General features: G+C 42.4%; 1 protein-coding gene across 2 annotated transcripts in view; it reads left to right on the top strand.

The window, feature by feature from the left end:
• ABTB2 (ankyrin repeat and BTB domain containing 2) overlaps positions 1-13,288 on the top strand; it is a 143,018-nt gene that overhangs the window by 78,091 nt on the left and 51,639 nt on the right. For both annotated transcript variants that reach the window (XM_068684627.1, XM_068684625.1), the window contains exon 2: positions 13,058-13,204. In XM_068684627.1, coding sequence (XP_068540728.1) covers positions 13,058-13,204 — 147 coding nt within the window. The remainder of the gene's footprint in view (positions 1-13,057; positions 13,205-13,288) is intronic.

The following is a 13,288-nucleotide window of genomic DNA, read 5'->3' as shown; positions in this document are numbered from 1 at the left end:
ACTGAGATGAAGCAGCAGTGGTCAGGCCTGGAGGGCCATAACAGTAAATCAGTGATTTATTAATAAGAATAGGCAGTGAAGAGGATGTTGAAGAAAATAGGTGGTAAGGAGATTGTAGCATTTTTCTCTTAGTGTTTGGCTGATTGCTTTGCCCTGAAAAACTGTAAAACAGTAAAAACAAAACAAAGCCAAGTATCTTCAGTGTTCAAAGAAGAGTATCAAAAATGGATTCCTTTATCTTCATGTCATATTAGGGTGATCTTTGAAATTATCCCACAAGAGGTGCACATGGAAACTGATCAACTTTGCCCTGATAGCTACCATGGATATCAGATTCCATCAATATTAAGAGGCAGCATGTCCAAACTCTGCTGGATGATCCTTTGCTTATTATTCCTCTTTTCAGGAAATGAGGTGAAGGGAAGGGAGTCAAATGATATCGGTGGCTAAAGGATAAGTTGTGTAAAACACCACAAATTTTTAGGAAAAATAAAGTATTTTCAAGATATATCTTAAGAAAGCAGTGGCTGTTCCTTTTTGAAATGTTTTCCAGTGCTCTCCCAATCTTTCACTAATTCCTCCATCAAGGAATGGTTTGTTTGTTTTTTCTCAGTTCCCTTCCTGCTGCCCTTCTTCTTTGCATCTGTTTCCAGCCTCTTTGAGTCTTTATTCTTCACCCTTTACTGTTTTATTTCTTTTAGGGATAAGATGGGTCTAAAGTAAAATGCCAGCTGCACATATGCTGTGGAGCACCTGGGATTCAGATCCATGTGATGTGTCCTTTATCCTATTCTGACCTTTACTTATTCCACATCTGCATTTTGAAATTCCCTAAATTGTATGGCAGTGGAGTCTAGTTCCAGCTTTTACCAGCTTGTCCTGTTTTAACATTCAAATCTTATTCAAATCACTGCTTTACTAATTTAGTGAAAGGAACAGAGTGCCATTGGAGGAAAATATATGCTTAAGTAGTTGAGTCTGCTCAGATCTGCATCTGCCATGGTTCTAGCTTTTGCTTTCTTCCACAACAAATTTAAAAAGTCTGCTAAGACATTTTTTTCTTGGCAATAGTCAAAGCTATTAATGTTACTAGGATATAGTGGTTGCATACAAACAGCTGGATCCAAAAAGTGCTTACTTATGTGGTACGGGATTATTTATGTGGTATGGACCTTTGCTTTTCAAGTACTTCCATGCTGTGCATCTCTGCTGCACAGCAGTAGAGATACTGCGTGTTGCCATGTGAGAGAGAAATGCAACAGAGCAACGTAGCCTGGCTTCAGCAGAGAACCAGCAAAATAAAAAACATGAATTTTGTCTTATAGCCTGATGACTACAGAAGTTTTGTAGGCAATGTTAATGGTATGATAGTTTATTTAAAAAAATAAAAAAAATCCATGTAATCTGTGCACAAGATCCTGCCATAGGAATGTCTCCACAGGAATTTAGGAGCGTGCTTCCTCATTGTTGGAGATGGGTGCTAATTGAAAAGAGAGAGAGCTATGCAGAATGGTAACAGCTGCTTGCTTGTTTGGTTGCAGCCACGTTGTGCCCTTCCTCAGGTCAACTCTAGTAAGTACATTGTGGTTTTGCTGTCTGAATGATCACTGTGACTATGGATAAGTTATTTCGTCACAGTATAATTCAAGATTACCTGGAAGATAGTTGGGTTTTCCTGATTTTGAAAGGTATTTAGAGCAGGCCTCACAGTCTCAGGTAAGCATGTAGGCGCTCCAGGGGCTGTTTCCTATGCTGCTGGTCCCTCTGAATTTGCCAGTGGTGATGGGGCTGAGCTGCTTTTGTGGCAGAAGTACAAGAAATGCCACTTCAGAGCTAGCAGCCGGGATTCCACAACATTTAAAGAAAATGATCTGGGTTTTCTCTTTCATAGAAATTGGAGGTACAAAGTCACAATATTATTTTTGCATCTTGTCTGTGAGAACTTCTGTACTTGGAGTGCTGACTGTGCTCTTGCTGTTCTGGCACATGCGTGCTCTCCCTGAGAGCTATGTGGTGTTATTCCTTCTAGGGACACTGTTAGTGTTCCTCTGTGAACCAAGTACTGCTAAGTAACAAGAACCTGCCTTGTTCTTAAAAAAATAAAAAATGAATAAATACTAAAAAAACACCTTTCCCTTTTACTTCTGCCAAAAAGCAATTTTTCTTGTTTTTTCATCATATTACCTGAAGAAGGTCACTTCAGCAAATAGTTAGATTCCAAGGGTCAAGAAAAGACCTGCTGGCAGTGGCGTGATTCTCTCTGTTACTGAGTTTGGCTTTTGGGGATATGGCATGCTATAAAATGGTATAATTGAAATTCTGGTGCACGAAAGATTTAGGAAAATAGCCCACCAGGAAAATCAATTTCTGGATGTCTGAATCTGTTACAGATATGGTGCATGTGCACAATAAGGAAATCAAAATGTATTTTCCCTTTTTAAAAACATCAGAACATTGAGATTCTCGTTTTCATCCTCTACACAGATGCCATATTAAAACAATAACAACAAAACCCCCCAAAACAGCCATGTGGTAGCATTTCAAGATTCTTCAAAGAACCACGCCCATTCAGTCTGAGAGCTGCAAACAGTGCTGCTATTTATGCTTATGCAAAAAAGATGTTGTATAATAAAAATATAGGCAACCTGTTTTTCTTCAGAGTTTTAAAACAATGCTGGGGATCCATTAATCTGAGTGGTTTCCTAACCAAGTATTTAGATCTTAACGTAAATGTCTATAAATAATGTAATGGCAACAACATTCTTTTGAAAACAAAATTCAAAGAGGTACTGTTTAAAAAGTGAATACTTGCTCGGGGCAGTTATATTTAGGGCTGTAATGGAAGTGTACAAGTTATGCTTTTTATACAAACTATAAATGGCTACAACCAAGAGACTTAGACCGACTTTGAAATGCATTTGGCATTTATGCCATGTGAGATACAGGACAGAGCCTTGTAGTGGATATTTTTTTCCTTCCCTGCAGGCTTTAAAAATATTGCCAAATTCTTATGGTGTTGCTACCCCCAAAGGGTACGTTCAAAAATAGGGATTGTATCTACTTCTGTTGGTAATTGGCACCGAGCCTTGAAAAACTGCATCCTGGGGAAACTACAAGCATGGTGACGACGGAGGGGCAAGAAAGAAGACTGCAGGTGTCAAAGTAGAGAGTAACGTAGGTACTAGAAGCCAGAGCAAGTGAGACACAGCATGGAAGAAAGACAGGCATGAATGTAGATGGTATGGGTTGGTCCTTTAGCACCGCAGATGGTGTGAGAAATAGTCTAAGGTATTGCAAAGATAGAGGACAAAATTCATCAGTTGGTGAATAAGTGGAATTCCTCAACACTACTTCTGAGTCGCTCAAAACAATTGGTCATTGTTGAAAAGATCTCCAGGGTGCTTTGATGTGAGGAAACAGAGAATTGCAAAATGTTAATAGTAGTAAGAGAAGGATTTGCTGTACTGTGGGGAAAAAAATGCCAAATACATCCAACTGTTTACTTGAGGGAATTCAAATTAAAAGAGTGACAGCTTCTATGCTGAGGCAGAACTGTGGCTTGTCTCTAGTGCTATCAGAAACTTAGTGCTATCAAAACACTCCTAGAAAATAAACCCTGTCTAACATGTCAAACACAAACATTGTTATCTGTGCGGTGGAGGTTTGTCTTTGTAATTGTCTGAAAATTTATGCTGGCTAAAACTAATGTTAGGCAAGAGTGGGTAAAAACTTGGGGTGAAGATGACAAAGCTCATGCAGATTAATAGTGGTGTGACCAGTAGTTTATTGAAGCAGCGTTGATGACAACGTCGGAGATTAGCTCTAGGTATGAAATCTGCACTTTATTGCTATTTTTATTGCAGACTGCCCAGGATGCACCCGCCCTAAGTTTTGTGTTGTCTGCTCGCTGACTAAAACCTGAATCATTATCACCCACAAGCACAGCATGCATGTGATCATCTTAGCGAGACTCCAAACCCTTGCCCTCCTGAGGTCAGACTTTATGGTCTCAGAACCGGGCTGTGTTTCACTCAGATAAAATTTCAATCTTATGCTGAGTGACAGATGCATATTTCACCCTAGCAAAAATCAAAACTGCTCAGCCGTGCATCAGAGGGCCTGTGTTGCTGGCAGCTAATGGAGACAGCCCTTGACTCATGTAAAGAGAGACCTTTCCTTTAGGAGCAGTCGTTCGCTTACTGTTGAGTTCCTATTTCCTCATGGCTTTTTAAAATGCACATATAATAAGCAGCTCTGATATTTCAAGTCATTAACCGATGTAATTGTAGTCTTCATGTTTATTAAGTGACCACAGTTTCTAAAATTTTACTTTAATGGCACGTTTACTACAGCCAGGAGAGTCTAAGGAGGGCAGATTTTATCGGGCCAAAGGCTCACCTGTTCAAAGACGTTCACAGGCAGTGGTCACGTAGAGTAAGCTATTTGTCTGGAAGAGCCATGGAGTGCCATGTGGGTCGACATCCTCAGGCTAGCAGAGCACTGTAGCCTGCCCAGTCACCAGCCCTGCCCAGGGAGGCACGCCTGAGCCCTCACTGCGTGTCCTGCTCGTGCTGCACAGCGCTCAGTTGCCAGTTCTACAGCAGCCACATCTGCCCTGCCCTCTGCTTGGGAGAAAAAGCCCTTCTTGTCCAGAGAAACTGCTTGACAGTGGAAGCAAGTTATTCTGGAGCGCTGTCCTGGGCAGATTCTCTTTCTAGATATTCCCCAAGAAAAGGAACTGGGAGTGACAGTGGATATAAATTTACTATCCTCTTTGTGTTTGGCAAGCATACAGATCACGGGATGTATAAATAGAAGAATTGAACGCAAATAAAGAGAGGTCATTATGGCATGTACAAAGAGCTTAGTCAGACCACATCTGGAGAACTGGGCATGATTCAAAGACCATATTTCAGGAAGGACAGTGAACAATAAGGAATGGTTTAGAAGAGGGTATTGTAGATAGTATTGGGGCTCTAGCTAGTGCCTGCAGTTTTGTTAGGCCTAAGCTGCCCTCCCACTGGTTACTCCAAGTAAAGCTGTTTTACTGCAGAAGCATCTAAGCTGGGGACATGGAAGGAATTCCAAGGTGGTAGAGAAAGGGATAGTAAACTCTTCCTCCTAAGCTTTCTAATCCCTGTAGTAATGGTACTGAATGATTTAGTGTTTCTGGAGTTGCCATTGTTTACCTGGCACGTATATTTATTTATTGGTTTGGTTTAGGTTTTCGTATATTGTTTCTTTTCATTATTATTTTGAACTGGGTTTTTGCTACATTTGCCAGAATAACTATCCCACCATTATATCCACACCAGAATCCCTATTAGGTTAAAATCCATTTTACGTTTCTTAACCTTTTCACTTGGTTAAAGCTTCTCTTCTTGTACCATAAGCCACACCGAGGTGGCATTGCACATCATCACAGCACTGAGTTCTTTCATCTTGGAGGCTGCTGCGTCTCAGGGCTGTGGGGTTGCTGAAGGTAAAAGGGACTATGTAAATGAAAGATGTGCTGTTGCTAAGGGACAAAAGGCACGCTATTGACACACAGAGGAAATGGGGACACTGCTGAAGTGTTGAGTAGGATGAAGGAGTAAAATGAGAGAAATGAAGCAATTAAGCTGCTTCTGTCAGACTGCCCTTAGCAGGACTAAAGCAATATCCCCATTTCACAGATAAGTGAACTGGGACACCAAGATGGACTAAATTGGTTGGTCAGGGTTTACACAACTAGTTAATGGTAAGTCTTCTCTGCCTCTTGGACTGTGCTCATTTTTTTTGGCACAGGATTCTGGTTTTGTATTTCGTCTTTGGCTCGGTGTTGGCCAATTTCATGCAGGAAAAGTCTAATGCCACAGGGTTTCTGAACTGGGCCGTTTGGATCTCACAAAGCCCTGGTTCTGATGCATGAGTTTGGAAAGTTGTTTCTCCTTCTTTTGTCTCTTGTTTCCCCAGTGAAGAAATGGAAATGAGGATAATCACCAGCTCATAAAAGCACCGATACCTTTTATCTTCCAAAGTATGCTGCTGCTGCTAAAGATAAAATTTGCTATGTTTTTTTGGCAGTCATTAAAATATAAGCCTAGGATATGTTCCCTTGAGCTCGTGTTCAATTAAGCGCTTGGGTCCAGGCCAGGTTAGTGGTTGTCCAGAAGACCACAGGGATATGGAAGTGGGATTAATGACTCAATAAATACTGACTCAGTACTAAACCCAGGCCTTTCTCCTACATTTATAGTCATTTGCAATCCTGTCTGTCACAGCTGAATTCAAATGTAGTAGTTCATGTAGATACTTCCTACCTTCTCCAACTTTCAGCCCAATTCCATAATTTTCATGGCAAAAGTGAGGCAAGGTATGTAGCATGTTTTGAAAACTTATGAATATAGTTAGTAAGTTAGGAGTAAGGAAACATTTAAGGATTGGTAGTAGTGGTAATAGGCTTCTGCTCTTGCCCTGGCAGTGCACGGAGAAGGGCAGAGTCTGAGCTCCTGTAGCTCTGGGAGCTCTGCTGCTTTCACGGGGCTTTGGGACGCAAGGTATTGAAGTGACCTGGACCCCAGAAAAATGGATTTTGAAACTTTAAAACTGCTTTAAAACTCTGTTTTGGAGTATTTTGATACTGAAGTCAAGTAATGCCTGCTGACAACAAGGAACAGCAAGGACCAGACTGCATGCTTTAAGAACACATCTCCGGTAACGTTCCTGAAGTACAGGCAAGCAATGGTTGTGCTCGAGTTTCAAGCCCAAGATGCTGTATGCGGGTGTTGTCCAAGTTCCACCATGCAGCCTTGCTCAGTACCTCATCTTTTGTTTTCACCTCTCCCTGCTGTGCAGCCTTGCAGCTGGTCTTGGTGCCAGGTGGGCTGCTGCTCTGTAGCTAGGCACAACTGACAGCTGGGTGACTTTGCCACAGTGCACCCAAGGTATGCCAGTCCTGGTCCTCACAGGCAATATCAGATCTCCTGCTGGGTTAGCTCTGAAGTTTCCTTAAAGTTAAGTAATGAAAGTTAATGAGTTAAGTTAGCTCCTGTGAAGGCTCTGCGAAGCAATCAGAGCTGTCCAGAACTATGCCATTAGGACAGCAGCACTTCAATGGAGAGACTCAGCTGAACACTTGCAGAAGATTTAAAGATATTTTCTCTCTGTGCTGAAGCTCCCCCCCTTCTGCTTTTCCTCCTGTTTTCAATTACGGTATTGCTGTTTAATGTGGATGCAGATACAAGCAACTGTGTTTGATTTTTCATACTGCCGACAGACAAACTGAAAGGGATGCGTGCCTGCTTTATAGCACTGTATTATTTTCCTATATGTTAGCAATTATACATATTGTTTCCTGATCACAAGTCTTCCTCATCATCTATTGCATGACTGTACTTGATTATAAAGCCTGATGTGTTTAGATTTGGGTATGTGATATCAGAAACACTTTGGTTTCCTGTTATTTCATATTTTGTTGTTGTTATTTGTTTGTTTATATTCTGTCAGGATAAGCCTGTCTTATTTCATAAAATAAGGGAGGGATGAGCTTTCTTAGCAGTTGAATGGTGGTTCGGCAAGGAGAAAACAGAGAGCTCCAGGAATTGGCATTAATTCTAGGTGGTGCTCTGTACTCTGGGTCTGTACTGAGTTGATTGGCAAGAGGGAACTGCACAGCATTGTGTTGCTTGATAGAATGGGAGACAAAAAAAATGAGGAAAGCCTTGAATGCTCCTTGCCATGAAGAATTATAGGACTTTGTGCAAGGTGACAGCCAGCCTGTTGTCACAGCCAAATTCCAATGTGGGAAACTGCAATTGCAGTTGGATGAGGTTTTTACCAGGTCTATTGAAACGAGTGGGATTTGGCTGTTCAGTACAGTCAGGTCATTGCCGTCTGCCTTCAAAATTTTGGTCTTCTAAGTCACAGCTCAGTTCATTGGGAGCAGCTATCATTCTCACCTCTGAGAAAGTTTCTTATGGCATTTATCACAAGCCAAACATTGCAGAAGTATGTTGATGCTGGAGACTGAAGACTTTTTTTTTTTTTTGGAGACTTTTTTTCCCTTACACTTGGTTTCCTTAGACATTTCTGTAGCATATTCACAGTAGTTCTGATTTCACATATGTGGCTTTTTGCATTAAGAGCCTTTAGAAATAACCTATAACGTTAAAGATGAACCTTAATGTTCTGAGGGCTTTTGTTTCTTGTTTTTGTCAAATAGATACATGTCTCCCATACCAATTTGTGTTGTGGTAGCAATCAGTAATGATTCCCACTGTTAGGTGCAATGCAAACACAATACACAAAGAGAATGCTTGCCCATAGAACTTGTTTTTGTTCTGGCCAAAGGGAAAAATCAATACACATTGTATTGTCTCATAGGCTCTATTATGTTTATCTTAGGGGGAAAAAAAAAGTGCTCTTTTTCTGGCCTGGTAGTTTGCAATGTATGACCCTGTCCTAATTATGTTTCTAATTCATTACCTAACCTATTGTGAATACAGGCAGCTCTTGAGAATTTGAGTTGCACTTTTCTGAAATAACAGTTAGTACCCTGGGCAGTTTCCGTGAGGAATCCCAGACAGCAGAATTGGAGTACTTTCCAGACAAGCCTCCTTGGCCCTTTGCCACTTTTGAGTGGCCCCATCTTAACCTCCAGACATCATGTAAGTGTTTGAAAGACCTCAAACGGCTGATGTGTTAATCGTTAGGAAGTTGTGTCCCACCATGAAGGATTTAGATTAAAGTAGAGAAAGCATAGAGAAAATGACTACGGCAGGGTAAAAATGACGGTTAGTCCTTTTTCACGAACGTAATGTGCAAACAGCATAAAGGGTGAAGATAATGTGGAAAATATTATGTGAATTAATTTTTAAACATTCAAATTTTAAAATAAAACTCAGGTAGAAGTCTTTGCATTTCCTTGTGGCTTGGTATCCAAAGAGCAGAAGTTGATGCCAGCTTCGGTATCATCAGAGGACATTGAGCTGGACCAGGGCTCCTTACAGAAAGTTCCTTGCTCGAGGGCTGGACCAATTGCCCAGCTTAGGGAGAGCAAGCAGCGCGTTGCAGAGCCCTGCTCGTGGGCAGTCACCTTGTAGGCAAAGCTCACAGCAGAACTGCAGCAACTGTTAAATCACAAAGGTGTCCAAGGGTGTGAAGGGTCTTCTTCCTTGAACCCAGGTGAGACTTCGGAAATATTTTCAGTTGCTGTTTTTTAATATCTTGTTAGCATCAAATTACAGACAACAATTTCAAAATCTTTGGGCAAGCCAAATGATTTCAGTTTAAAGAACACTAAACTGGAGTTTTACCCAGTTGTGAAGCCTTTTAAGATCATTGGCAGCAAGTGCCCATGAACCGGTTTCATATATTAACTGAGGTAGAATAAATATGCCTTTATTTCCAGCTGCTATTTCAAAGGCTATGGAAATACCAGAAACAAATTGTTAGCCAGCTGTGCCTTAATCACGGCACTACAAACGTGCTTTCAATCGGGCTGCTGCAGGGTGTTGCCTCACGCCGTTCTACAGAGGTGACTTCTTAGCTTGTGCTCTCGAGGCTTGATCTAAGGCCCACTAAAATTAATAGGCGCTCACTAACTTCACCTGGGCTTGGATCCATACTGAAAACCTTGGGTAATTAACAAAAAAAAATTGTGACCAGAATGCCAGGATACAGCCTGAGATATAACACAGCGTAACCCACATCAGAGAAAACGCTCTAAGAACGGTGGTGTGCATGCCTGAGTGGCTCATTCCTGCACAGTAATTAGGTGCTGGTTCACGTTGTTGTTTTGTGGAGAAAACATTTTCTTGAGCTTCAGGAAGTAAATCAGCAGTTCTAACGTGATTCCAAACAGAAAGAGAGTGTTTAGACATGAATTGATTTATTTCAATTATACTTTTGCTTATTTAGTTAGCCGTGATTAAAACCAGCGTTGCCACAAATATAAAAATACAGAAATGTGAATGCCAGACAGAAGTAGAAGTTGCCTCGACAGTTTATACCTTTGTAACACCTTTTACTTACAAATTGCTTGGTTTGGATAGGAGCAGAGCTGATACCACCATTTGGGGTACGAGTAGTCATCACAATGATGTTGTTTTTACAGTCAAAGTTTTTTTTAATTGGTATGAAAACTTAAGTCCTGTTCCTAATTATAATACCAATAGTCAAAGCTTGACTGCAGATGTCCTTGTGCCTGGATTTCTGATCTGAAGAGCGAGTATAATGCTTTTCCAACTCTGCAGTTACTGGCAATATATTGGAAGAGAAATCACGGCCAGCGTGCTGCGAGATGAGGGCCATAAAGCTCTTCAGTAATAATTTGTGGGGTACGGTTCTGCTCTGCTGCCCGCCCAGGGACTGCTCTCAGTCTGCCTCCAGTGCTGCAGGGAGCGGTGTGGCTTCCCCTTCCCAGGCTTGCTCATACCTACCAAGACCTGCCCGACCTGGTGAGCCTTTGCGAGGCCTTAAGTAAGCAGGGCCTGATTCATCCCCCACTGCGGTCCCCGGGAAAATCCCCGGTGACATCACTGGGCTTTGGTACGGGGCCGGAGTCTCGGTAACTTCCTCGCTGCTCCTTGGTACGCTGGGGATACTCCTCAGCCGTACCACGGCAGGTGAGAACATAAATCTCACCCCGTGACTGTCTCGTATGAGTAATTTTTCCAAAAGTAAATAAATCATCCCTCTTTCGTCTTACCCACAGCACCTGGCAAACAATTAACTGAAAAACTGAGAAGGTGTTGTTTCCTACCTGAGCCAATTTAAATCAGTCTGCAAGCCTTGATTTTTAATTCCTCTTTAGAAAATGGACCCAAGTGAGGCAGGCTGGCAGAGGAAACGTGCACCATTTTTTAGCTCTGCATGGTTTAATAATGTAACTGCCAGTTTCTGTTTTCGCCTCTGTAGAATTATATGCCTCTATTTGAAACTTTTGACAAATCAGTCTATTTTTGTTCTCCCTCCGCCATAAATTCAATCCATATGTCTTAAAACATCCTTTCATAGCTTTAACGTGGAAAAGGAAGTGGCTTAGGCTCTGTATAGGAGGCTACAGTGTAGTTAGCAAGCTCTTCTAGTTTGCATGCATCGCTTCTGTTAGCTTTTAAAGCCTCGACTTCCTAATTATTCAGGTTACAGAGGGCATTGGCAGAGTTTTCTCCATTAACTAACAGTGAAGTACAGTGAAGAAGCACAACAGGATAAATCATTCCCTTATCCTCAAAATGTCCAGGATGTTTTTGATGCAGTCTTTGGCTTTGCCACCAAGCAGGATGCAAGGAGGATGTGAAAAGGGTAGGAGAGATCAATTCAGCATATAATTTCAAAGAAAACATCAAGACAAAGAAACAAAGGTCTTGCCCAATACGCTGCAGTTCAACTGGCAAGGGTTTTGTTTGACAAAACTGCAGAGCACCTACGTGACAGGAGGTCGCTGCAATTTGAGCAGAGTATCTCCACATCCAACACTGAGCCGGGGTCAGGAGGTGAGGGTGGGAAGGAAATGCAGGTCGAACCTGAAAGCTGTTGGTATGACTTTGCATGGATCAAAGTGGAAAAATCCAAAATACAGGATGCAGCAGGGTAAGAGCACAGGCAGAAGGGGCCGTAAGCATCCTTGTCTAACATCGCAGAAAATTTAGTTCGAGGATATGTTGCTGCAATTGTGGGATAAATTGTAATTAATGATGTGGCAGCAGCTGAACACCAGGATACAGGAACTCTGGGTGAGTGGACTCCAAAAAGCTTTTCAGAGTCCACCTGCACTGTGGATGTGGTGTCACACTGTGGCTCATCGGGGCTCCCCGCAGGGTGCCAGCAGAGGAAGCAGGTCCCCTCTCCCACCCGCGCCCTGGTCACGTATCCCTGCCCCCTGCCTCCGAGCAGCCATAGAGGTCACAGCCCCTCTCTCCTCTGTGCCACTCAGAGCAGTCCTGTGGCCACAGGGCAAAACCATTCAGCTCACTAATTGGAAGAAAAGCTGATCAACTAATGAGTTTCTGGGAGGAAAGCAGGGGAGGCAAAATTGTATTTGGGGGATCTGCGTGGCACTGACTTGCAACGGGGCTGCAGATTTGCTGTGCTCAAGCAAAGTTATGGGGTGAAAAGTGGGACTGGGGAGAAGTAAATGGCTGCCTCTTTTAGAGACAGCTTGCACATCAACATGAAGCTGTATCTCAGGGGTTTTTTGTACTCTCCCCAGTTGTCACTACCATTCCCAGCCTGTTCACCCAAAAAGCCTCTAATTTGTTACCAGTGCAAATGAGCTGTAAGGACAGGCACAAAGCATGAGGAGGTCCCAATAATGACAGAAAACTGTTTGCAAATCCTTAGTTGTGTTTGGTTACTGTGCATTAGTGCTCATGTATGCAAGATAAAATCCTTCAGAATGGAAGGAGTGTGTGTACAGTGACTGCATGTGTGCAATGTTACTATCCTTCCAATCTATCTCTAATAAAGGGGTCATTTACAGAGATGAAACTACAGCCAACCTCAAAACTTGTAGGCGTAGTTTGGCAAAGCCAAAGGTTCACGCATGTAGAAACCACAGTCTGCACATTTGAAACTGCATGCAGGTTCAAAGAACTGGCATAGCCCCTGGCTTTATTTTCAGAGCTGCAAAGATTGCAGCTACCATTTACCCTAGATGGACTTGAGGTTATCTTCCACACCTCTGAAAATCAGGCCCTTATATCTAGCAATCTACATACAGCTGTTCAAAGGCAACCTGTGTGTGCACAGCTGAGTTGTTGTATAAACAATGTTAGAGACTTCACTAACGCTTTTCATGTAGCTTTATCTCAACTGCAATTTGTTTCTAGTTTTTATGGGCTGTGGAAACACCCATCTGTGCTACCTGGAGCCTAGTTGCCGTGTTCTATTCATTCCAATGGTATTTACAGCACTATTTGATTTTGTTTGAACTGTTCAAAAAACCTCGAGTCCCCTGACTAAGGCACAAACGTGTTTCAACTCCGTATCGCTCCTATCAGTACGGAGACTCGCTTTTCCACTCCTGTAACTTCTCTTGTAACAGGTCTGTTCCTTTCCTTGCTCTCTTCCCCAGGTGTGCTGTCTCTGCCTGCCTACTTCAGCCCGTATAATGACGGCTCTGTGTGCAGCGATGGACGGGCTGATGCTTACGCCCAACTGGAGCTCCGAACTCTAGAGCAGTCTCTGTTGGCAACTTGCGTTGGAAGCATCTCTGAACTGAGTAAGTTTCAGTTGTAATTGAATGTGGGTTTCTTTCAATGAAGCAGGAGAGCCGGTCCCTCTGCTATTGAGGTCAGCGGGAGCG

Source organism: Anas acuta, chromosome 5, assembly GCF_963932015.1.
Source record: "Anas acuta chromosome 5, bAnaAcu1.1, whole genome shotgun sequence".
Lineage (NCBI taxonomy): Eukaryota > Metazoa > Chordata > Aves > Anseriformes > Anatidae > Anas > Anas acuta.
Note: the sequence above shows the minus strand (reverse complement) of the source record. Positions and strands in the feature narration are given on the sequence as shown.